At 39.9% G+C, this 27,307-nt stretch overlaps 1 protein-coding gene across 1 annotated transcript in view; it reads left to right on the top strand.

The window, feature by feature from the left end:
• GABRG3 (gamma-aminobutyric acid type A receptor subunit gamma3) overlaps positions 1-27,307 on the top strand; it is a 901,118-nt gene that overhangs the window by 145,312 nt on the left and 728,499 nt on the right. Inside the window, exon 3 of the mRNA XM_077482776.1 lies at positions 9,171-9,238. Within this exon, the coding sequence (XP_077338902.1) occupies positions 9,171-9,238 (68 nt within the window). The remainder of the gene's footprint in view (positions 1-9,170; positions 9,239-27,307) is intronic.

Raw genomic sequence — 27,307 nt, forward strand, 5'->3', positions numbered from 1 at the left:
ATCAGACATGTAGCAAAATGCACCAAAAATGTACTGAAACACACATGTCCACAGTTGTCCTCACCTCACAACATGCACATGTTGTTTTTTTGTTTGAAAACATTTTTTTAATATTATTATCTATTATACATGATTTATATAGCACCAACAGTTTACGCAGTGCTTTACAATGTATAGGGGGGACAACTCAGTTACAGTACAGTTCAATACAAAAGGTACAGGAGGGCCCTGCTCGTATAGCTTACATTCTAAAGAGAGGGGGTGGTGGTACAAAAGGTAATAGCTGCAGAGAATGATTTGATGGGGTTGGCTTGGGGGACAGTTGTTAGGTGGGTGTGTGATAGGCTTCCTCAAATACATTTTTAGAGCATTCATCGGGGAAGTTCTGTGCTGGCCATGTCCCTCGGACACAGCCAATCACAGATCGCTGTAAACTGCCAATTATAGCGGTCGTTTACAGTGCGATCGGCATCTCCAATGAGAGATGATCTCATATGTAAACATATGAGATCATCTCTCAGCGCTGCTCACAGACAGCGTGTGAGGAGGGAGAGATGTAAGTAAAAAAAAAAAAGTTAAATAAACTGCCATATGCCCCCACTGCCATCTGCCCCCACCTGTTAGTGCCAGCTGTCCCCAGTGCCACCTGTCCCCAGTGCCACCTGTCAGTGCCATCTGTCCCCAGTGCCACCTGTTGTCAGTGCCATTTGTCCCCAGTGCCATTTGTCCCCAGTGCCATCTGTCATCAGTGCCACGTATAAGTGTCATCTGTCATCATTGCCACATATAAGGGCCATCTGTCATCAGTGCCACATCAGTGCCACGTGTCATCAGTGCCACATAGTGCCATATCAGCGTCACATGCCATCAGTGCCACATACAGTATTAGTGCCATCTGTCATCATTGCCATTTGTCATCAGTGCCACCTGTCAGTGTCACGTTCCATCTGTTATTAGTGTCACGTGTCATCAATGCCACATATCAGTGCCATCTGTCATCAGTGTCACGTGTCATCGGTGCCACGTATTAGTGCCATCTGTCATCAGTGCCACGTATTAGTGCCACGTATCATCAGTGCCACTTATAAGTGCCATCTGTCATCAGTGTAATAGGTAGTCAAGAAGTTAGATGTGTAATTTATGCTCCTAGAACACGTGACGGTGCTCCCTGCATTTTGGGCCTCTCTAAGTGGCCAGGCTGTGAAAGTCCCACACATGTGGTATCGTAATACTCAGGAGGAGTAGCAGAATTTATTTTGGGGTGTCATTTGTGGTATACACATGCCATGTGAGAGAAATAACCTATTACAATGACAATTTTGTGGAAAAAAAATAAAAAAGAATCTTTTTGCAAATAATTGTGGGAAAAAATGACAACATCAATAACCTCACCATGCCTCTTACTAAATACCTTGGAATGTCTACTTTCCAAAAGGGGTCATTTGGGCGGTATTTGTACTTTCCTGGCTTGTTCAGGTCACAAGAAATGAGATAGGCCACCAGTACATCAGATGTGATCAATTTTGTGTGATTCGCACCATAGCTTGTAGACTCTCTAACTTTCACAAAGACCAAATAATATCCACTAATTTGGGTTATTTTTACCAAAGATATGTAGCAGTATAAATTGTGGCCAAAATGTATGAAGAAAAATTCATAATTTGTATAATTTCATCACAGAAAATTTTCGGTCTTTTTTCATTTATAGCACAAAAAATTAAAAACCCAGAGGTGATCAAATACCACCAAAAGAAAGCTCTATTCATTTCATTTGGGTACAGTGTTGCATGACTGAGTAATTGTCATTCAAAGTGTGAGAGCACCGAAAGCTGAAAATTGGTCTGGGCAGGAGGGGTGTAGGGCCAGTAGGCAAGTGGGGAATGAAGCTCTTTTATGGGTGAAATATGTTACATTTTGGGGTTGGAGTTCTCACTTTTGATGCTTTATATTATCGGAGGATGCAGGGTAAAATTGAAAAATAGTCTGGTGTGGGAGGCACCCATTAGTATGACCAGTTTTTGGACATAAGTAAGGGAATGTTTCTCTTCAGGGAAAACAAATTTTGAATACTGCTCCCAGATTTTGTATCCCCTGCATCCACCTGCAAATTTTTGCCAACATTTTTGCCAACAAATTTTTGCCAACATACTTTACTTTTAGCTGTGTATAAAAGTTATGTTTTAGGGCTTAGTGGGTTCTGAAAGATTGACTCACATTATTGTATCAGTTTCCTTTGGGTTTAGATACGATTATGTAGTCCATCTAGGACCTCATAAATTCAAGTTCATAAAGAAGTCCTGTTCCGTGAAAGGCACACAAACTTTCACTCATTTGTAAGGAATTTTAAAATCATGTCTATAGAGCATTTATGTTCCCATGAATTGGCAGATACTGTAAACTGTTGTAAAATTTGCCTTTTCGCTCTATGAGGTATTTATGGGATATTATCAGCTATAACTTTGAAATTATGGTAAAATATACAAAATTAATTGAGGTAATAATACTCTCAGAGATATTTTACATGCATTTGTTTATATTATGTACATGCTTTATACTCCTTTGAAAACATTGATAGTAAATACTTCCACTTGACTAAAATATGATGAAGTATACCCAGGTAAAATATGTATAACATAAACACATTCGTTCTTTAGTTTTAAATAAAAACACTTTCATTACTGTTTATATAATCCTATGGGCAATAATTTAAGTAATCCTTACAGATCTAATAAATTAATGAAGAAAGTCCAGGAATTAAATAGAGGGATTTGTGACTCAATAGCTTCAATGATTAAGCTTGTATGAAAAATTGACAGTTGCTTAGGAACGGATATGAAGCAAGAAAGATTGATAATGTGGAGACTCTGCCGTATTTACTGTGTGTACCATATTCCACCCACCTTCTAAGGGGACACAGTGGAATTTACAGTAGGTGGAAATAAGACATACCACTGAGAACAGTGACTGAAAATATAAAGAAAAGAAATTTGACTGATTAGGCAACATTCACAATTGACTTACATTTTCTACGTATTTCAGACACAAGGCCAATTATCATATTTGCACATTATGTACAAAATAATACTTGTGGGTTTTATATATGTCATACATGCTAACAAGAGCATTTATAGTTGTCCATACCAACCAGTCAGCATCCAATTTCTATGGTGTAGAATAAAAAAAATAGGGAACCGATTTATAATGGAGAGCAGAATAACTGAAATATGTTTAGGAACGTATATGAGTCAAGGAAGAGGGACAAATGTGGAGACTCGGCATCATTAACTATTGTATGTACCATATTCCACCCACCTTCAGAGGGGACACCCAGTGAAATAAACAGTAGGTAGAATAAAGGCATACCATTGTGAACAGTGACTGAAGGGGTCGCTGTTTAAATTTACTGGTACATTAACTTTGCTCAGGATCTCATTCCATTCAGACACAAAACTCTCAGTATAAATTGTTGATGGAATCTTTTTGATCCTAGAATCATAGGTTAATTCATGTATTATTAGAGTCCTGTATAGTCCCACCATGATCTTGTTTCTTACTACACTGCATAGCTCCCAACTGTCCCTGATTTCGAGGGACTGTCCCTGATTTGGAACAATGTCCCTCTTTTCTATTCATTTATCCCTAATTTTGGGAGCATGGCAGGGGATGTGTCCTATACCTACATACAGTGGTGTGAAAAAGTGTTTGCCCCCTTCCTCATTTCCTGTTCCTTTGCATGTTTGTCACACTTAAGTGTTTCGGAACATCAAACCAATTTAAACAATAGTCAAGGACAACACAAGTAAACACAAAATGCAATTTGTAAATGAAGGTGTTTATTATTAAAGGTGAAAAAAAATCCAAACCATCATGGCCCTGTGTGAAAAAGTGATTGCCCCCCTTGTTAAAACATACTATAACTGTGGTTGTCCACACCTGAGTTCAATTTCTATAGCCACACCCAGGCCTGATTATTGCCACACCTGTTCACAATCAAGGCATCACTTAAATAGGAGCTGCTTGACACAGTAAGGTCCACCAGAAGATCCTTAAAAGCTACACATCATGCCGAGACCCAAAGAAATTCAGGAACAATTGAGAAAGAAAGTAATTGAGATCTATCAGTCTGGAAAGGGTTATAAAGCCATTTCCAAAGCTTTGGGAATCCAGCGAACCACAGTGAGAGCCATTATCCACAAATGGCGAAGACATGGAACAGTGGTGAACCTTCCCAGGAGTGGCCGGCCGCCCAAAATTACCCCAAGAGCGCAGCGACGACTCATCCAAGAGGTCACAAAAGACCCCACAACAACGTCCAAGGAACTGCAGGCCTCACTTGCCTCAGTTAAGGTCAGCGTTCATGCCTCCACCATCAGGAAAAGACTGGGCAAAAATGGCCTGCATGACAGAGTTCCAAGGAGAAAACCACTGCTGAGCAAAAAGAACATCAAAGCTTGTCTCAATTTCTCCACAACACATCTTGATGATCCCCAAGACTTTTGGGACAACATTCTGTGGACCGATGAGACAAAAGGTGAACTCTTTGGAAGGTGTGTGTCCAAGTATATCTGGCGTAGAAGGAACACTGCATTTCATAAAAAGAACATTATACCAACAGTAAAATATGGTGGTGGTAGTGTGATGGTCTGGGGCTGTTTTGCTGCTTCAGGACCTGGAAGACTTGCCGTGATAAAAGGAACTATGAATTCTGCTGTCTACCAAGAGATCCTGAAGGAGAATGTCCGACCATCTGTTCGTGTACTCAAGCTGAAACAAACTTGGGTTCTGCAGCAGGACAATGATCCTAAACACACCAGCAAGTCCACCACCGAATGGCTGAAGAAAAACAAAATGAAGACTTTGGAGTGGCCTAGCCAAAGTCCTGACCTGAATCCTATTGAGATGTTGTGGTATGACCTTAAAAAGGCCATTCATGCTCGAAAACCCTCTAATGTAACTGAATAAGGACAATTCTGCAAAGATGAGTGGGCCAAAATTCCTCCAGGACGCTGTAAAAGCCTCATTGCACGTTATCGCAAACGCTTGGTTGCAGTTGTTGCTGCTAAGGGTGGCCCAACCAGTTATTAGGTTTAGGGGGCAATCACTTTTTCACACAGGGCCATGATGGTTTGGATTTTTTTTCACCTTTAATAATAAACACCTTCATTTACAAATTGCATTTTGTGTTTACTTGTGTTGTCCTTGACTATTGTTTAAATTGGTTTGATGTTCCGAAACACTTAAGTGTGACAAACATGCAAAGGAACAGGAAATGAGGAAGGGGGCAAACACTTTTTCACACCACTGTATTTTCCTAGTACGTATCCCTCGTTCCCATCTCAAAAAGTTTGGAAGTTTGCCCTTCTGTTCTGATGCTTGATGAGCCCACATGAATCCCAGGTGGTCAAAGAAGACAAAAAATAACATAAAAAGTGTATTGTGTGATTTGATTCCTCCCTATTTGTTGCCAGCCTCCCAGGTATTTGCCAAGCCCTGCTTTACAATGAACGTAACCTTATAATAAGCTTATAAATGGTCATTTACTATTACCACAAACAATTCTCCAGCATTTGTACATCTCAGTCTACAAGCCTTGCCAGTCCCGTCACCCTACATCTGGGCCGTTTCTATTACTGCTGTGTTTAGGTCTAATTAATCTCTGTGTCTATTCTGCAGCAATGCCAATTAATTATCAGACTGTTAATTAGAATTGCAGATGTTATTACTGGGAAGGGTTCAATCATAAGAGAAGAGACTGAAATTAGATGGCGGCAGCAGTTGCATGTAAGCCTGGAAGAGAAGCTTTTATCTCCCCTGATACTAGATGCTAAACGCATGCTACAAAACTGCAATGGGGGCCAAGGACAAGAGCCTGGAGACACATAAATGGTAAAACAAGCAGTTTTTAATGAACCAATATGTCTGCTGCCACTGATGGGAAAGACTACCAAATAAATTACCATCACAACCTACCCGTAGTATACCCCATCATCTACTTTTCTGGGTGTTCTGCAGTTTCTAAGTTTTTCATCCTCAATATTCTTCTTGTGCACAGCTCTTTACTTTCCTCTGTCCTAGCTCAACTCAATTTTTCAATTTTTCAAAGTAGCTGGTCAACCAGTACATGGCTGACCACATTGTGTACAAAAGAACATGACAGCTTGAATCAATTTAACCTCCTGTTGCCAAACCTGTGACCCAAGGGCCACATCTGGCTCATGTGTATGTGTTTTGTGCCACTTGAACCCCCCCCCCCAGTCTGTAGTGGGATGGGGAACATTGATATGTAAGAAATGAATAGCCGTTATCTCTACTGGCCTCATAACTTGCCTCCAGTCTCCCGATGTTTTCTATAGAATGCCTGCAGTCAAACCTTTTGCATGTCCCATATCTTTGACCACCATTTCCCTTAGGATGTCTGCAATCTCTGACAGTCCTCTGTAGCATTACATACACTGAACATTGTGCACAGCCAATTGGTGGTGTCAAGGGCTGCAGTGGCTGCCCCCAATAATTGACAACCACTGCTGTAACCTGACTGTATCTGTTTGCTTCAACCCTAACCAAACTGTAGCCTCCCTGGAGGTCTGGTTATGTCAGATTTTTTAATTTCAAAGTACATTGTTTTGCATAGAAATTTGTTTTTTTATATTGTAGGCCTGTAATTCTTAGAAATAACATAGGTCCCAACTGTCCTTGATTTTGAGGGACTATCCCTGATTTTGAACAATGTCCCTCTGTCTCTCTTCCCCCCTATGTGTCCCTCACTTTGGTCTGATCTATATAGTTTTATATAAAATGCACCTTTTATCTTTCCAAAAATGTTTCCCAGTGCTAAACCTTTCATCCAAATTATAAATTGCTGCATTTTTACATTTTAAAAGTCAATATAAAGGAGAAGTAGTGGTAAAAAAAAGTCCCCTGTGGATTTAATGAACTTTTTTGGTTAATTCTCCTTTAAGGGGGTGTGGCCTTCATTCCCATCTCAGAATGTTGGGAGTTATGACATTGCAGTCTTTAATTTCTCAAAAGCAGTTTTACAGAAGGTTTCAACTGAACTTAGGTCTTTAGTATATACCTGTATACCGTTTAGATCACCATTCCTCTGTACTGAGCAGGACTTGATCAGAAATTACATATCCTGAATCAAGGGAAGCTAGATTGATCTTAGTGTGTATACCTTTGTACTAGCTTTTTGCAGACATATTTATCTCTATGCAGGAGTTGATCGTGTTTTGATTGCTTTTAATTATTGTCCACCTGTTTTCCCACCCACTTTTATTAGGAAGTAGCTATCATTTAAACTTGTGTTTAGTATGTCATGGACAGCGATAGTAAAGTGAGGCTGCACAGCAGAAACACGTAAGACTGCTTTTTGTGTAGACATTACGATGTAGCCAATAAATATTTATACTTTTGGATGCTACTGAGTTGCCAGCTTTACCTTGTTGAGTGCTGATTACACTACAGTTGAGATTTAAGTACAGCAAAGGCAGTTTGCAGAGGAAGTCAGATTCTCATAAAAGGAAATGTGCATGTATCACAAAGATGCACTAAATATGTTTTTTGTATTTGTATTTTTATCCATCCACTGGTGAGGTTTGCACAGCTTTGCCACACAACACAATCTCATCTAGAAGATTAAAGGACCTGATTTTCTCTCTGCTGCATTTTTACTCACTCAACCCTGTTACTGTACAGTGAAGAAAAAAACAGCACAAAGAGCTCTCCTTTTTGTCACTCTGCTCTCTTAACCAATGCTCTTTGCACTGCTGTACAATGACTGACTTCTTGTGCTGCTTCTCCCTCTCCCTGTCTGGGGTCTGCTATACAACAGGCTATTTTAAGACAAATTCAGGCACCTCCAAGGCTTATATTTACATGTATTCATAAATTACCCACCCCGCACCCCCCATATTGTAAAATGACAGGGGCAAAGTGGTGCTCTTGTTCTGGGATGACGTCATATGATGTCGCCCCACTCTCCACGCGTTTGCATGGACGCATGGGCATGCAGCACTCTGTCCCTGGGACACGGCATATCACCGATCTGATGGTGAAGATCCAATGACATTGGGTAAAGAGCCAATGATGAAGCTCTTTACCCGTGTGATCAGCTGTGCCCAATCACAGCTGATCACAGAAAATGCTGGTTATCAGCATTCCTCTCCTCACACTGACAGCATGTGAGCAGAGGAGAGCCGATCAGTGGCATTTTCTCACAGGGGAGATCTGCACAGATAATCAGGGCATTGATCATCAGTACCCTGATGATCAGTGAAACCCCAACAGTACACAGCAGTAATGCCAGTCAGTGCCCAAAAGTAAAGCCAGTCAGTGCTGCATTTTAGTGCCCATCAGTGCCTGATCATCTGTGCTGCCCATCAGTGCCACCAATCAGTGCCACCTTTCAGTGCCCATTAATGCCGCCTATCAGTGTTCATCAGTGTTACATATCCCTGCCACCTGTCAGTGCCCATCATTACTGCATATTAGTGCCTTCTCATCAGTGCCCTTCAGTGCCACCTCATTAGTGCCCATCAGTGCAGCCTATCAGTGCCCATCAGTGCAGCCTCATCAGTGCACATCAGTGAAGGAGAAAAATTCACTCAATCACTTTACAAAATTTTATAACAGAAACTAAGAAAAACATTTTTGTTTTTAAAAGTTTTAGGTCTTTTTTCGTTATTTTAGCAAAAAACAAAACAAAAAAAAACTCAGTTGTGATTAAATACCACCAAAAGAAAGCTCTATCTGTCTCAAAAAATGATAAAAAAAATTGTTTGGGTACAGTGTTGCATGACTGTCATTGCCATTCAAAGTGCGACAGTGTTGAAAGGTGAAAATTGGCCTGGAAGGGAGTAAAAGTGCCCAGTAGGCAAATAAAAAAAGTTAATGATTACAGAGCTGTACTAAAATGTGCCTTTTATATGTAACCGGAGTTCAGACCTATGTCGATTTGTAATTTTTTTTTTAAATGTAGTGAGAACTGGTTTGTAATTCTAAGAAACATTTAGTCCAAAAGGTAGAAATGCCTTACAGTACATATATTTTCTGTGCATCATATGATTATCATATAATGTGATATCATGTGATCATTCATGCAGCATAGGTGTGTGTGTGTGGTTCACTTAATTTACATGTCTAATACTTGCTATTTTCTTTTTTCACAGTTAAGCCCACCATTATTGATGTGGACATTTATGTTAACAGCATTGGACCAGTGTCTTCAATAAATATGGTAGGACTATTTTTCATTCTGCTTAATAATTCATGAATATTTCACTATTCAAAACATTAATTAATGATAGTATACTATTTAAAACATACTATATGAATCTCTGCAACTGCTGTTAAACTGTAAACACATAGGGGAACGATTTAGTAAAAGATGTAACCTTCCCACTTTTCCCACATCTAAAAAAAAAAGAAAACAACAGAAACTTCCACATGAATTTCTGAGCTCAGTACAGATCTACTGGGATATGTAAAAACAAAAACCTTAATGTTAACAAAACTTTCAAATGATAAGGTTCTTGGCTTCAAGGCCTGCAACAATGTTTACATCATTCAGGCCAGCTTCTTCTCCTGATCTCTGTACATGCTCAGTAGAACATTATAGACTTCTTTAAAGTTGGCTCCAATCTGTCTCCTACCCCCACAGTACTGGATGAGAGCTCCTATAGAGTATAAAGCTTTGGCAGGTGGAAGAGTGGGCTTCTTCAACCTATTTTGAAATTTTCCTAACCTTTAGGTAAATCAACTCCATGGTTACACTGTTCAATGTATTGCAATTCTCAGTTCCTCAAATAATGCATCAGTTGTGTCATTTTTTTTGAACATGTGTATGAAACGTATAATGTGATTCCATTGTGGAAAGCTTAGTAAAGCACATACATCTTTAACTACTGAGAATTATTTGAGGTGGAATTATGTGTGAAACCAAAGCAAACAAATGGAACATCTAAACTTGACCTTATTGGTTCTTTTGTTAAAAAAAGCTGAAGGAGAGGATACGTGATAGATATACTGTAGTTTACTTTGGGTTGTAGCACCACTTTTCCTTTCTTCTTTTTTCATGCTATGTGTGGAATTTAGAAAAAAACATTATGCTTATTTTATATTTGAATAGGTAAAGGTGGAAGACAAGGCCTTTTCTTCTAACAGAATAACCTTTATTCATCTTTTAATAAATAAGCCAAAATGGACCTAAGCAACAAGTCTAATAACTGTCTGTATAGCCTCATAAAAATTCCATTCAATGGACACTGGACATTGGCAGTTTGTAACTGTATTCTGTTGGGCAACACAGGCACTACTTTCTCAGACACTGGAGGTCAAATAGTGTTTGCAAATGAAATATCCAGTAATTAAACCATGGATTTTAAAATAAACAAGACATTTTGTCAACCCATAATTCCCATGTGAGCACAACTGTCTGGAATTCCAAAGATAACACAAAATTAAAAGTTGAACTGACACACTACACCTTCCCCAAACCCAACCCCCCGCCCCACCAATCCCCACTGCACTTACTTCCTGGAAGATTAGCTTTTACTGCCCAAGCAGCAGTTGCAGCAGTCTGGGGATTTAAAAGCTATGGTATTCTTCCCTCTCTTTCCTTAGGGATTCCAGAACAGATCAAAGTGATTCTGACTGGTCAGAGTGGTCACATGCCATTTGCATTTGTTACCATAGTGCTCCATTAAAAAGTACATACAAGTCACATTACAAAGAATATTACTTCACTTATTACTGCTAATAGTATTTCTAGCTTCTGTCTAGATATATTTGTGAGGTACTATGAGATGTCTGTTGAAGGGAGCAGGACAAGGAGTTTGAAATAAATAGACATGTGCAGATTGTTTCGTTCCAAATTCGTTTTTTAATGAATTTTGACAAATTTGTTAATTAGGAAATATTCGAATTAACGAAAACCCATTTAACAAATTTTTCCAAATATTCGTAAAATCGAATGTTCAAAATTTGTAAATTCGTAAATTCGTACATTTGCACATTCGTAAATTCATACATTCGTAAATTCATACATTTGCACATTCGTAAATTCATACATTCTTAAATTTGTACATTTTCACAATCGTAGAGTCATATATTCGTAAATTCTTACATTCGTAAATTAGTAAATTCGTAAATTTGTAGATTCAGAAAATTCAGAAATCTGAAATAATAATTAACTAATAATAACTTAACTGTTACTAACTATTAATTTATAGGTATTGGAATTTCCTTTCAAATTTGACTGTAACAAATACAAATTTATCCGAAGTTACGAATTATCCAAATTATCCGAAATAATGAATGCCGTATCCAAACAAATGGAACATAATGAATTAATAATAATAAATAACAATAATAATAGAAACTTTTTATTATTATTATTTATTATTAATTTGTTCCGTTCCATTTGTTTATTATTTCGGTTAATTCGTAACTTCGGATAAATTCGTATTCATTACGTTCACTAACAGCCAAATTTGAAAGGAAATTACAGTGCCTATAATTTAATAGTTAGTTACTATTTCAGATTTTCTCATTTTCGGGTTTTTGGATTTTTGAATTTCGAATTTCCAAATCTCAGAATTTTCTAATTTACAAATGTACAAATGTACGAATTTCTGTATATACGCATTTTCTAATTTACGAATGTACAAATTCACAAATTTACGAATTCACAAATGTACGAATGTGCAAATGTACAAATGTTCGAATGTACGAATGTACAAATTTACGAATGTATGAATTTACCAATTGCGATCATAACGAATGACCCGAAAAAGGAAAAAAAAACAAAAATGAATGAAACAAAAACTAAAATGAACATATTTTTTGGCAGTGCACATGTCTACAAATAAAGATTTTAAATAGGTATTATCCAATTATTAAAGCGGAGGTCCACCCTAAAGTGGACCTTCCGCTCATCGGAACCCCCCCCTCCGGTGCCACAATCGGCACCTTTCAGGGGGGAGGGGGGTGCAGTTACCTGGATAATCCAGGTAACTGCACCCACTTCCGGGATAGCTCTCTGCGGAAAGGGGCGTAACGTACGCCCCTTTCCGCAAGTGCCCGCCCCTTCCCGCAAGTGCCCCGCTGCCTGCTGGGAAACACACAGATCCCAGAGGCAGCGGGGAGCGTCCTTATTGCGCAGCGCGATTCGCGCATGCGCAGTAGGAAACCGGGAAATGAAGCCGGAAGGCTCCATTTCCTGATTCCCATACCCAAGATGGCGGCGGCAGGACCCGACAGGCGACCTAGAGATCGGCTTCGGGTGCCGACATCGCGGGCGCGCTGGACAGGTAAGTGTCACTATTTTAAAAGTCAGCAGCTGCAGTATTTGTAGCTGCTGGCTTTTTAAAAAAAAAAAAAACGCTGAGTCCCGGTGGACTCCCGCTTTAAGGACATAATACAGTTTTTTAATTTTTTGTGATTTTTTTTGTGAATGTAACATTTTCATGAGAAAATTATTGGGAGATAAGCTAACAAATGGAGTTTAAATTATTAATTTGATCTTATATTAAAGTGCTTGGAGGATATGACAGGTGATGGATATAGCTGCTTGATAGCTACAGCTGGCTACAGTGTTAGTATACAATTTTTGTACAATCTTTTATTTACTTACACTAAAACAGGGGTAGGCATCTTTTTGAGCACAGTGGGCCGAAATTTTTTTTCAAAGAAATTGAGTATGCTGAAGAAAATGTGAACTTCACACTCCCATTCACAAAAAGGATTTATTAAAACGTGAATGCTTTAAACTACTTGAGTAATAGTGAACAATTAACATCCTGCACTCTCAAAGCTCAGATTAGCCCACTGAACCCCCTTCTCATTCTTCCCACCACTGTACTTCAGGCACATCTTCCCCACCTCTGTACCCCCCTGCTCATTTGTCCCACCACTGTACTTCCTGCACATCTGCCCCACCACTGTACCATCCTGCTCATCTGTCCCACCAGTGTAACCCCCTGCTCATCTACCCTACCAATGTACCCCCTTTCGCATCTGCCCCACCACTATACCTCTCTGCACATCTGTCCCATCACTGTACTTCCCTGCACATCTGGTCCACTGCCATATCCCCATGCTTTACTTTCTCATAGCTAAACCACCTTCTCATCTGTCCTAACACTGAACCCATCTTTTCATCTGCCCCACCGCTGTACCTCTTGCACATCTGTCTCACCTCTTTACCCCCCTGCTCTCCTGCCCCACCTCGGTTCCCCCTGCTCTTCTGCCCCATCACTGTAACCCCCTGCTCAGCTATCCCACCAACATACCTAATTTCTCCCCTGCCCCGCCACTGTACCCCCTGCACATCTACCCCACCTTTGTACCCCTCTGCTTTTCTGTCTCACCACTGTATCCCCCTGCTCATCTGTCCCACCAATGCACCTCCTTTCACATCTGCCCCACCTCTGTACCCCCTGCTCTTCTGCCCCACCACTGTAACCACCTGCACATCTGTCCCACCAGTGCACCCCTTTCACATCTGCCCCACCACTGTACCCCCCTGCTCTTCTTTCTTACTGCAGAACCCCCTTATTACATGCCCCAACACTGAATTCCCCTGCTCATCTGTCCCACTGCTGTATCCCCCTGCTCATCTGGCCTACCACTGTAACTCCCTGCACATCTGTCCCACCAATGCACCGCCTTTCACATCTGCCCCACTGCTGTACCTCCCTGTTTTTCTGTCTCACTACAGAACCCCCTTCTTATTTGGCCCAACACTGTACCCCCCTGCTCATCTGTAATACCACTGTATCCCCCTTCTTATCTGCCCCATCACTGTACCTCTCTGTTCTTCTGTCCCTCCACTGTATCTTCCTTCTCATCTGGCCCAACACTGAACCCTCCGGTCATCTGTCCCATCACTGTATCCCCCTTCTCATATGGCCTAACACTAAACCCCTCCTTCTCATCTGTTCTACCACTGTAACCACCTGCTCATCTGCCCCATTACTGCACCCCCTGCTCTTTTGTTCCACTGCTGAATCCCCTTCTCATGTCTTCCACCATTGTACCCTCCTGCACATCTGCCCCACTTCTGTACCCTCCTGGTCTTCTACCCCCCCCCATACACTCCTGCTCATCTGCTCCACCGCTGTACCCTCTTCTCATCTACGATATGTGCAATATGCAGAGTGGTGCAAGGAAGCAGCGATGAGACACATCTACCTGTCCTGGCACACTCATCCCCGCTGATCCGCCTCTCGCATCCAGCCCAGGTGCTTGTATGGTCAGGTCAGGTGCATTTTCTGAAAGCAGTGTGTCTGTGTGTAAGATCATAAGTTGGGCCCACGCAGCTGAGATAAAGTGCGGTGTGAAGTGCCGCAAAAAAATTTGTGTGTGATTTCTATTGCGCTGAATGCTGGCTGTGGCCTAAAGGGAAGCAGAGTGTAGGGGTTCGTTAGTGAGTAACGCAAGTCATGTTGCCTACCCCTGCACTAAAACCATGTCATCATGTGTTCTACCTAAACAACCCATTCAGTGTATACCGGTTGGCCTTTGTCCTACAGTGTTATTGATACATAGGTTTGTAACATTGAATAAACATATTCATTATTAATTTCTTGTCTGAAATTGATAACATCAATAACAGGTTGATGTTATCAATCTTTTAAAGTTGACTAGATGCCTGGGTTCACTTGGCCAATTTTAATTAACTCAGTCAGCAAGTCAAACAAACAAAACAAACAGATTCCTGTATCAACACAAGCAAGGTAGATGCAGGAATCTCAACCTTGCTGGGACATTGCATTGACAGAATATATAGATCAGCACTGGATGCGGCTGATCGAATAAGGTTTTCCATTGGCTCTATTTGACAGAAGCAGACCTAACTATATGCTTCTTTTGAACAGATAGGGCTACACAACAATCAAAATTTGTCAGGTCCTTGCTAAACCACCTAATTTTTGATCACTTTGTATCCAGCTTTAGGCTGATTTGCTTACCCACAGATTGTTTCAACACATAGCAATAGTCACATGCATACACAATAGACCTGATTGCTAAAATAAATCTATATTTATGTTCCATGCATACATTTCAGGTTCAGCTGACAGTGTGCTTACAATATCTGAGTAATGCATTCGTGCCTTTCATTTGCTGCAGCGTGAAGTGACGCAGCAAAAGTCGGGTGTGATTTTTATTGTGCTGAATGCTGGCTGTGGCCTAAAGGGAAGAAGAGTATAGGGGTTCGGTAGTGAGTAATGCAAAGGTTCAGGAATAATTGACGCAAAGTTCAGAGGTCATGTTGACTACCCCTGCACTAAAACCATGTAATCAAGTGTTCTACCTAAACAACCCTCTCAGTGTATACCGGTTGGCCTTTGTCCTACAGTGTTATTGGTACATAGGTTTGTAACATTGTATCTTATAAACATATTCATTATTCATTTCTGGTCTGAAATTGATAACATAACAACAGATTGATGTTATCAAACTTTTTAACGTTGACTAGATGCCTGGGTACACATGGCCAATTTTAATTAACTCAGCAAACAAGCCAAACAAAGAAACAAATAGATTCCTGCATCAACACAAACAAGGTAGATGCAGGAATCTCAACCTTGCTGGGACATTGCATTGACAGAATATATAGATCAGCACTGGATGCGGCTGATCGAAAAAGGTTTTCCATTGGCTTTGATTGACAGAAGCAGACCTAACTATATGCTTCTTTCGAACAGATAGGGCTACACAACAATCAAAATGTGTCAGATCCCTGCTAAACCAGCTCATTTTTGATCACTGTGTACCCAGCTTTAGGCTGATTTGCTTACCCACAGATGGTTTCAACCCATAGCAATAGTCACATGCATACACAATAGACCTGATTGCTAAAATAAATGTATATTTATGTTCCATGCATACATTTCAGGTTCAGCTGACAGTGTGCATGCAATATCTGAGTAATGCTTTGTGCCTTTCATTCAAATAAACTATGTTAAGGAAAGAGCATGGTTGGATTTCAACCTAACATTTAAAAAACAGAAACTACAATGTGATAAGCAGCACAATTGCTCACTAAAGTTTAAAATACATATGTTTGAAAAAAAAGGTAAAAACCCAATATACCAATTGGATCTATAAACCATACTGGAAAAGCAAAAAAGGCAACATATGCATGAGTATTTTTCATTGGAACCATCATACACAAATAGCAGCATATGAAATTGTGTATGCTGCTTGCTGTGGCCAAACTTTGCACCTCTGTACATGAGCACTATGGCACACACACTCTCACTGTTGTACACTCCTCACAAATTGGCTGTGGCTTTTTTAGTTTTTGTGTTTTTTTATAGTTAGTTTATTGAATAAATGCACACTTCATGCAGTCTTATTCCTGCAAGAAATATACATGCAGAACAGCTAAAAGACCTCTAAAAGCCCCAGCTGGCATACATTAAAACTTAAAGTGTATACTCCTTAGCAAACAATATTTGTTAGTTAAGTTACCATATACACATGTTTACTGATGAGCACATGTCCATGTGCATGTAACCCAGGCAGAAACATGGACAACCAGAGAAGGACTTTTCTCCTCTGCAGTGAAGAAGATTGAGACTCACACATCACATGTCACATGAAAAGGGCATTTTGTTTTTTTTTAGTCTAGAAATTTAGTCTTAACCTTGTTTGATACTTTACACTTTGTTAACTTAAGCCCCTAGTGGATTGTATATGCTTTCTGTGCCATATGTAATTAGTTGTCTACAGATGCCCTGCTACACTAGTAAATAAAAAGAAAAAAAAATTCTAGGTGCCTGCGTAGTGAAATCAGATTTGCAGTGTAATATACATATATATATATATATATATATATATATATATATATATATATATATATATATATATATATATATATATATATATATATATGTGTGTGTAAAGTTCAATACGATATGCAAACCTTCCCCACAAATGTAATTTCCTGCTTGCGTGATTGGTTCACTGATTTTCCCAGGAGTCTGTTATACAAGTTAAATTGTAGGCATCCCTATGCACGGGTTAAATACTTCTAAAGTGATACAGTTGCTGCAGCTTTTCTCATCAGAACATTGAAAGTGCACCAGCTGATTGTAATGAACCAGCAAAGTATGTTGAAATAAACAGATCTTTCTTCAGAGCAAATATAGGTAGGAATCTGCAACAAAATTGATGTTACATTTCTTCCATTGTTCACTGATCACCCAAAGTTCTAATGCATTTTCCATAGAAACCTTTGTTGGGCAGTTATGAGTATTTGTTTTGCACACAGTAAAAGGCTACTCTCAGTTTTTCTCCAAAAAAGGCTTTTTACGCTCAGGGCCAAAACTGAGAGGGCACAGTGTATCTGCACCAGGCCCCACATTGAGAGGGGCGCCAAAGCTGATAGTAGTCATTACTCCTGCAGCACGTCTGGAGAGATGTCAGGGATGCCAGTGCAGTGACAGCTCAGCCAAGTAAACAAAGACCCACAGCAATAGAAGACATCCACCACTGGCTTCCTCTGCTGTGCTCTACATAAGTGTGGAGGAAGTCTTCTTTTGCTGCTGGCTTTTTCTTTACAAGTGGCAGTAGCAATTGTCTGATCTATCACTGCATCTGTGCCTAAAGAAAGATTAGCTGACAAGAACAGTGAGAAAGGGGATGAAACCCCATCTCCCCCACTGAGCACTAGTACCTCCTTCTCTTCCCATTGAGCACTAGTGCCCCCTTTTGTCCTCCCACGGAGCACCAGTACCCCCTTCTCTCCTGACTGAGGACCAATATCCCCAATGTCTCCCTACTGAGTACCAAGTGCCCTTCCTGTTCCCCCAATGAGAACTGGTACACCTTCCCCCCCCCCCACTGAGCACCAGTGCCCCCTTCTTTCCTCACCAAGCGTCAGTGCCCCTTTTTCTCTCACTGAGCATCAGTGCTTTCTCACACTGAATACCATGCCCCCCGCACTAGCCACTACTGCTCTCTTGGCCCCCATAAAGCACCAGTGCCCACCTTGCCCCCCCCCCCCCCCACTGAGCATAATATTGTAAAAAATTATAAAATTTAAAAAAAAATAATAAGTAAAAACAATAATAAATTAAAAAAACTACTGACACCATCCACTGCCCTACTGACACCAACCTATGCCCTACTGACACCATCCTCTTTGGGAGTCTTTGCCCTGGGTGAAAGAATGTCTAGTTTTATCACGGTTTTCACTACTGTAACTTTATATTAGATATGAAACAAAAATTCAACATTTCATGCAATATCTTGAGAAAACGTCAATTAATGCAAAATCTTTTGCCAAGCTTCATTTTTTGTATTTAGTAATTACATTTTCCTAGCTATAATTTCTGTGTAAAAAATGTAAACAGTTTGCTTCATTAAAATGTGTAATTTGTTGAGCTTGCTTTAAACAATGGCTGTAGTCATTTTTCTAGAAATGTTAAACATATTCCAATTTAAGTATACAATGGGATTGCTGTAAGCAAATAAAAACATGATTTATGTTTTATAAGTTTGATCAATATTACTGTGCTATCTTAAGCAACTTCATTATTTTCGATCATTTAACCTTTTATACCTTGTAGAAGTTGCACGTTTTTTTTTATCTCAAAAAATGCATATGTGCATGTTTTATTGTATTTTTTTTTTTACATTTTCAGCTGCATGCAAAAAAAAAAAATGCTTAAATATTATAGAATGCAAGAGTGGCTGAATCCTTATGTTTTTCATAGAAATCAGAAACTCAAAATCCATGTACCCTCTTTTTCTCTGCACACCGGTGCTATTCTTGCAGTAAGGAATAAGGAGAATCTGTCTCAGGAGGCACTTTGACTCTCATTTTCGAATGGCTTTTCACTGTCTGCATGTCCTGCTGTACACAAAAGGGGAAAGAGTAGAAGAGTTTTTTTTACTCTTCTCCCAAAAGTTATCATGACTGATAGCAGGTCTACATTCAATAAGTTGATCCCTGTGAGAGCTGAATGGATCAAGGGGATTGTTAGATTTGGTGACATCCAGTATTTTCTCACAAATGAGCTAGCTTGACTTCAGGAACAGATGCAGATGGGGTGGGGGGTTGATACTGTTCTGGTCCTAGGAGTATATATGAGAACGTGTAAAAACCTATTTTTAATTGGTGTCAGTTGATATCCAAATAAGCCATAGTTGTTAACATTTCAAAAGAAATACACCATGAAGAAACTAAGAGCAAAAATATGGTGTGCTGTGTTCACTGCTTGCTGTTAGCTTTAAAGGAATTTAGAAGAAAAATGGGGGGGGGGGGTGCTGTGCTGGTCCTAGGAGTATAAATGAGAAATTGTGAAAATCTGTTTTTAATTGGTGCCACTGGACATACAAATAAGCCATAGTTACCAACATTTTAAAAGAAAGACTGTGAAGAAAGACTAAGAACAAAAAACATGGTGTACTATGTTCACCCCTGTTGCCAGCTTTAAAGGAATTGAGAAGAAAAATGCAGCATTCTATGCAAGCCACCCACCATACTCTTCAGGACGTGGCCACAAAGTAAGTAGGGCCAAAACGTAGCTGTTGCTTCACAGTATATGGCTTGGAATCTGCAAACTTTATCTCTTTACTATGATTTAGGCAAAATAAAACCAGGGGTACTCTGAAACTCATTGTTGGCTTCTCTATCAACAATAATAACCTTCAGAATTGATGTCAGTGCCAACAGATGTAACCCTGAACAAGTGTCGGGACACTATAATAATAACTTTGAGGGAGAGGGAAAGAAAGGGAGGAAAGTGGAGGGGCAGAAAAAGAGGGAGCAAATGGGAGAAGAAAACAGGGGGAAATGAGTGAAACGAAAGAAAGAAGTGAGGGGAGGAAAGAGTGAGAAAGAAAAACAGAAGTCTAACAATTCACGCTTAAAAGAAAGGGTTTCGTTGCACACATTTGCAAGTATATGTGGAAGCTGAAGTCTCTATGCCAAGACTCCTAATGCTATATTTTAATGTGAATTGTTAGACAGGGTCAAGTGAAGCAGTGTGCAGTAGTAACGTTTAATCTACTGAGTGTTGGAACTATACAGACAGAGCACATTTATGGTGGCAATGCTAGTACTAGACTGACCAAAAGAAAAGGAGGATTGTAACGGAGAGGGCAGAGGAAGAAAAGGGGTTTGCAGAATAATTATTATGGGAGGTGGGAGGGGCAGTCATTTGAGATATTCTTCTGCTGGTTATTGTGGGGGCCGTTTAACTACTTCAGCCCCGGAAGGATTTAACCCCTTAACGAGCAGGCCATTTTTTGCGATACGGCACTGCATTGCTGACAAATGCGTGGTTATGTGAAGTTGTACACAAACAAAATTCGTGTTCTTTTTTCCCACAAATAGAGCTTCTTTTGGTGGTATTTGATCACCTCTACTTTTTTTTTTTTTTGCACTATTAAAAAAAAAGACCGACAATTTTGAAATTTTTTTTTATATTTTTTACTTTTTGCTATTATAAACATCCCCAAAAAATTTATAAAAAAACAAATTTCTTCATCAGTTTAGGCCAATATGTATTCTTCTACATATTTTTGATAAAAATCCCAATAAGCGTATATTGATTGGTATGCACAAAAGTTAAAGGCTTCCACAAAATAAAGAATAGGTTTATGGAATTTTTTATATCAATTCTTTTTTTTTTAAACTAGTAATTGCAGTGATCAGCAATTTTTAGCAGGACTGCAACATTGTGGTGGACAGATCGAACACTTCTGATACTTTTTTGGGACCAGTGACATTTTTACAGTGATCAGAGCTAAAAATAGCCAGTGATCACTATATAAATGACACTGGCAGGGAAGGAGTTAACACTAGGGGGTGATCAAGAGGTTAAATGTTCCCTAGGGAGGTGTTTCTAACTGTGGGCGGGATACTGACTGGGAGTAGAGAGAGATCATTGTTCCTGATCACTAGGAACAGATGATCCCTCTCTACTCCCCTGTCAGATAGGGAATCTGTTTGTTTACATTGACAGATCCGCGTACTGGCTCTCTGTGGAGTGATCATGGGTGGCTGGCGAACATTGTGGCCGCTGGCCATGTGCATGGGCTCCGGCAACATACCAGGGGCGCACGCACCTGCTATTGCTCTTAAAGCACCCGACGTACACCTAAGGCGAGTCACGCAACCATGCTATCCTGGCACAGTATAATGACGGCGGCTGGTTGGCAACTGGTTAAGACTGTCTTTGAACTTAATGACAGTCCCAATAGACCTGCATGCAATATATGTACAATATAGGTATAGCAGGGTTGGGTTGGTATAGGTGCAGTCTGTGTTTGGAATACGTACAACATAGAGTACATTATGGATGTAGTGTATATTGAGTACACTATATAGTATATTGAGGTGTCCTGCTCTGTGGCTGCATACTGCTAGCAGTATCAGCAATGGGTGAATAGCCCTCTCACCATTCCCCAGTATGCTGTGGGGACCTCTCGCTGTAGAAGGCCTTTTTGGTCTCTCACAGAAAGCCTCATATGATCAGCTGTGGAAAGCAGAGGGTGAGTGGATATGCCAGTCTTTTGCTGCCATGGTGCAGGTCCTGTGATGTGTGCAGTGCTGTTCTGCCCTTGGATTTCCTCACTTCCAGTCTCAGGCTCGGATCTCCAGTGGTATGGTATCCCGCTGGCAAGTTAATATCCAGATAGAGGTGCTCTCTCTGTAACTCCAAGAGGTGCCAGGAGGAAGAACTTTCCTGGGCAGTTTCATAAAAATCTTCTCTCCATTCCTCCTAGTGATCTGTTGCATAACCATTATAATGTAGCCATGTGGCTGCTGTCTCAAACCACAACTCCCAGCATTCTCAGTGCTCTGCATAGAAGGCTATAGGCTTGCTTGGCGCTAGACCTCCCCTGCTGGCTGGAGGAGGATGGTGCACCTTAACAATAACATCACTGTAGAGGGAGAGAGGCAAAAAAGAGCAGTGTATCTTTCTCCATGCTGTTGTAGCCCAGCACCTGGATACAATTATTTTAATGAATGCTGCAGACATAAACATTTTGAAAATGGTTTTTCAAATGGAATTATCATGTTAAATCTCATCTGTGATTTAGTGATTAGGTGTCCATATACTGTAGTCAGCTTCTGTCTCTGATTTGCTCACTCAGATCATTAAAATGTAACAGTATATCAAGGGAATTCAATTTGGTTGGCCTGATCATATATGCAAAAGAATTTGAATTGTCATGGGCAGAATAGGTCTGACATTTTATGGCAATATCTGGCTTCTAAAAGTATCATTATAACTAAAATCACCAAAACCAAACAAATGCAAAAGTAGGAAAATACAAGTGGCATTCCTAACTAGCAAAAAAAGGCAAATGCAAGTGACATTTCTGTCTAGTATTTTATAGTAGACCAATAAATAAACATTTACTGTATGAATACTGCTAAAAGCAAAACAAGTCTGCATTTATGCCATGTAATGGTGAATTGAATTATAAAAGAATGTTGTACTAGCATGGGCAGAGAATGTAATGTTAGTTGCTTGTGAGTGATGAAAAGCTTGTAACCAAATGCATCAAAGTGATGCCTTTGAAACCTGTGACAAACCAGGAATAGGATTAAAAAAATACGTAAGCAGAGTTTATATTCCTTGTAAATGATAAATAGATGCAATGCACAGACAGACAGATCTTTATACAAATCAAGTAGTTCTTACCCCTGACTGCTTTTTGTTTTCTTCAAACTGTCACTACTAACTATATTTTCAATGACAAACTGTAAAAGGAATTTATACTGTATTTGGATTTTTTTTTCATGTACTATCAAGGACTAAAAAATAAAATGTATTTTTAAATTTTTAGTCAAGTGGATATAAAATATTGTATAGATCTGCAAACAGGAGTTTACAGTCTTAAGGCAACCGCACCATCATTTCTGGAGTACCAACCTGTAATACCCCATCATCATCAGACCATTTTCCATGTTTCAGTGCTTGAATAGTTTAACTGCCATGCAACACTGTGCCCAAATACATTTTATTTAATTTTTTTGCGCAAGTTATGCTGCGTACACATGTTCAGAATTTTGGCCAGCAAAAGACCGATGAGAGTGTGTATGCAATTCCGAAGTACAAAAACTCACGCATGCTCAGATTTAACTACAAGATGGAAGCTATTGGCTACTAGGTATTGAACTTACTTTTTCTAGTCCCGTCATACGTGTTGTACGTCACCGCGTTCTTGGCGGTCGGAATTTGGTGTGACCGCGTGTAGGCAAGACGGGAAAACCATCAGAGCTTTTTGCGACGAAAATTCCGATCATGTGTATGCGGCATTAGAGCTTTCTTTTGTTGTAACTTAATAAACTCTTTAACCCCCTATAAAAAGAAAAAAGGAACAGCATTTTTTAAAAAACAAAAAAAGATGTATCACATTTCTGGAGGCCCGTAATTGCATTTTTCTGCCAGAAAGCCAGGAGTTTTTTTCCTGACTCGAAACATTGAGCTTAAAGTGATACCAAAGTCTTGTTTTTTTTTTTGCTTAAAAATAACAAACATGTTATAATTTCCTGCTCTGTTGCAGTGGCACAAAGCAGCTCAGATCCTTCTCTTGTTGGGTCCCTTGCTGGTACTGCTGGCCCCTCCCTCTTGCCGAGTGACCCCCCCCCACAGCAAACAGCTTGCTATGGGGACACCCAAGTTACTGCTCTGTGTGTTCATTCAGACACGGAGCTGCAGCTTTCCCCCCTGTCTCCTTATTGACTCACTTTGATTGACAGGAGGAGGAGCCAATGGCACCTGCTGTGTGTCTCCACCAATCAGGAGGGAGAGTCACGGACAGCTGAGTCTTTCTTGCAACATTGCTGGATGGAGATGGGGGCTTAGGTATATATTAGGAGGGCTGGGGGGCTGCTGCACACTGAAGGTTTTTTATCTTAATGCATAGAATGAAACTCCTGTCTTTGGAGCCACTTCAAAGAATGCCTCTAATTGTCCTAATGTGCATGAACACATACAATAACATTGAGCTCTTTCTACTGGCAAAACACAAAGCTCCTGTAGAAGTAGCAATTTTTAAGCCAGTGTGCATGGGCCTTAAGTGACATGGATGCACCCTGTATTATTTTTTTTATTTATAAAATAAACATTTTAAAGAAAATATAGAAGATTATCTAAAAAAAATGTGTAAATTAAAAATGTCAAAAGCTGTTATACTTTCCATCTACTATGCTTCCTTGTTTTTTTGTTTTTTTTTGTGTGAAAAACGATCATGTTGGTGATATATGTAGTAATTAAACACTCTGCAGGATGCTAATTGATCTCTGATACAGCCATGGAGACCAGAAGAACTGGTTTGAGCTTCAGACTGAAGAGCTGCCATATAACCTTGAATATGTCTGTATGCTTCATGTCCCAAATAAGAGTATAAGTGCATCACAGTGGGTAACCACAACTTGTTGTTCTAGCAAGCCTAAAAATCAATACACATCCTGTAATATCTTCAACAACAACGATTGAACGGTGAATGTTGTGACTTGCTACATTAGGTTCAGGAATGATGAGACACTTTAGCATTCCAGTACCCATTTTCATTCATTTTAGACAGGCATCTTAATCGTTTTTATTATGAAACAGGCTATTGATGGAAACAGGTAAACACTTCTGCATTCATCATTACCACAATAAAATCACTTCTAGATTTTTTTCTACTTTATGATCTCCTGCCAGGTTTTAATAGCTGTTTTCTTCATAAGAACATTGTGTGTACTTATAATGTAAACTTGTTAGCTTTAAAATCTTCATCTTTAAAGTATATTTAAAGGAAAAAAAATGTTTTAGTTTTACTTAAGGTAGGAAACTATTAAAAGGGAATTTTGGCCATACTTCTCTTGTGGGTCACAGGAGTGCACTTCTGATTGCTCTCCTGTGACTCAGAATCAATAGGTTATAGCCCGCTGTCAGTTGATGTGGATGAACCACTCCAAGTTCTGTAAAGATCCTTAGAATTTTGTTGAGATCCTTTTAGCTGTCTGACTCACAGCTGGCTCTGCCTCTCAGGGTGCATCTGAGAGCCGGAACTAACTGTGCCAGCTTCCTCACCTGCCAGTGCTCCAGTGAGCTCTGGTGGAACAGTGCAGAGAGTAGTGTCTGCCAATCACTGCTCTCTGCGTTGAGCAGACTTAGAAATAAGTGATCAGCAGTCATGTGATCGCACAGTTCTTGGGCACAAGTGTCAGTAAACTTCACTGCTTCATTCTCCGGCATTCTCAGAGGAGATGGTTCTCCTCTGGATGCCAGTTTATGAAGCTTTGTAGATCGCTTCTCCTTTGGAGGAGTGAAGCGATCTACAAACGCTTTGAACAGTGGCAAACAGCCCCTGATACTGGAATCTTGCGAGGCTTTATGAGATTACAGTACCAGAAATTCACCAAAACACAGAGATGTCCATTTATTAAGCAGTGATAAATTATCACCGCTCAGTACACGGACAGACGGCATGGTTAATGGTAATAAAATAAAGAGTCCCCCTATATATATATATATATATATATATATATATATATATATATATATATATATATATATACATACACACATTATATATATGCACATAAATATGACAGGGGGCATGGTTACTGTCTTGGGGGGTCTGATCGAGGTAGAAGAAATTTAATAATCTTCCTCCTTCCTCCTCAGTTCCTTCAGGATTCTCTCTTCTCTCCCAGATTCTCCACCTCTGAGCTGGTGATTCGGGGAGTGTGAATTCTGACACAGATCGCCAGTGAAGCGCTCAGATCACAGCTTCATAAACTGGCCATTTCTGTGTCAGTCAATGAAGATTCTCAGTGTGCGGAGATCATCGGCGAGAGAACATGTTCAAACTTGTTCTCCCCGATTATGTCTGTTCCATAAACCGTTTATGGACTGTGATCAGTGCCAATCCTCGGGCACACCGCTGTTCACTGCTTCATAAATGGACATCTTAGAACTGGTGGGGGGCAGCTGCCGCATTACGCCAATAGATGCGAGCTCCCATTCCAACATTTCCAACATTATTGGAAAAGACACTCATATCTATTATTTCATTATATAGAACATTTTAATAAAAATGCCGAAAATATAGATGCTATATTGTAATGGCAGGGATCAATGACTTATAGTGGGACTGTGATAGGATGGCAGGAAATCTGGTGCAAACAGACCCTACCTGGGATGGTCACTAACTAACACATGGCTATTGTTATGCCACTGACTGAGATGGCACACTTTCAATCTGTTTTATATTTGGATTGCAAATGAGCAACAAAATTTGGTAAAGTGTGAAAAAAAAATACTGAAACTCACTTTTCTACATTTAATCCATCCTATTTATTTCATACTAGCAGAGCATCAGTTAATGCAATCTATTGCTGTTCACTGAATCTTCTATAATGGTCCTCTGAGCAGAATTATTTCATATACAGTATTACTCTTTTATTGTCAGGCATTCATGGAGTGAAACTACTGTTTGACCGCATTAGCAATTTGTCACAAATACTGTGTGACCACTACATGTGTATGCACTGTAGACCAGGCAAACTTTTAAGTGTCTGCTTACACCTACCAATAGAAGAAAGAGATAAGCAATATTCTTTTTTCAAAGGTATATAAAATAAGCTAAGTTTATTACACTGGGAGGTTCTATGAATCGCTAAGGCTTAAATGGACATGCAGCGGAAGCTTCAAAGTATGGTAGAAGGAGTTTAATAGGACATAGAACAAATTCACTCAGGCAGTGGATGTTGTTTCAAATGCTTTCTTGATCTTTCAGTGTACGAAGATGTATGAATTCACTGCAGTGCTCCGAAGCAGGCACCTTTATGACCTGCCAGTCTTTTATACTGAAATAATTTAAAGACTACTCTTAAAATAGTAATAAAAGCAGTAGGGTGTGCTAGAGATATTACTGCACATTATAGATACTGGCCATTCAGCAGGCATGGGGAGCTTGCTGTGCATGCTGGGATAGCTATTATCTGAGTCAATTCCTGCTCACTCTCTTAACCTCCAGGGACTTTCCCTGAGAGGATGTCTGTGTTTTCCACTTATCTAGGCCTCAGGCCTAAGTGCCTAGAGGTATGGAGCGTTGAGGGATCTCCTGTCATGGGAGGTGTCCCTAAGCTGTTGGCTGAGATGAAGTGCTACTGGCCATTGGGGAAGCAAAGCTGCGGTTGTCCTACCACAGGGATGGTGAGTGACCGACTGAGCTGGGAAGCACGACATGAACCTTCCCACTGCTGTCCTTGAATTCTAAGACTGAGAATACACAGGAACTTCAGTTGACAAAGAACCACATTTATGAGATGTATTCC

The sequence above is a fragment of the Lithobates pipiens genome, unplaced genomic scaffold (assembly GCF_037356315.1).
Source record: "Lithobates pipiens isolate NorthernLeopardFrog02 unplaced genomic scaffold, aLitPip1_a1.2 Scaffold_16, whole genome shotgun sequence".
NCBI lineage: Eukaryota > Metazoa > Chordata > Amphibia > Anura > Ranidae > Lithobates > Lithobates pipiens.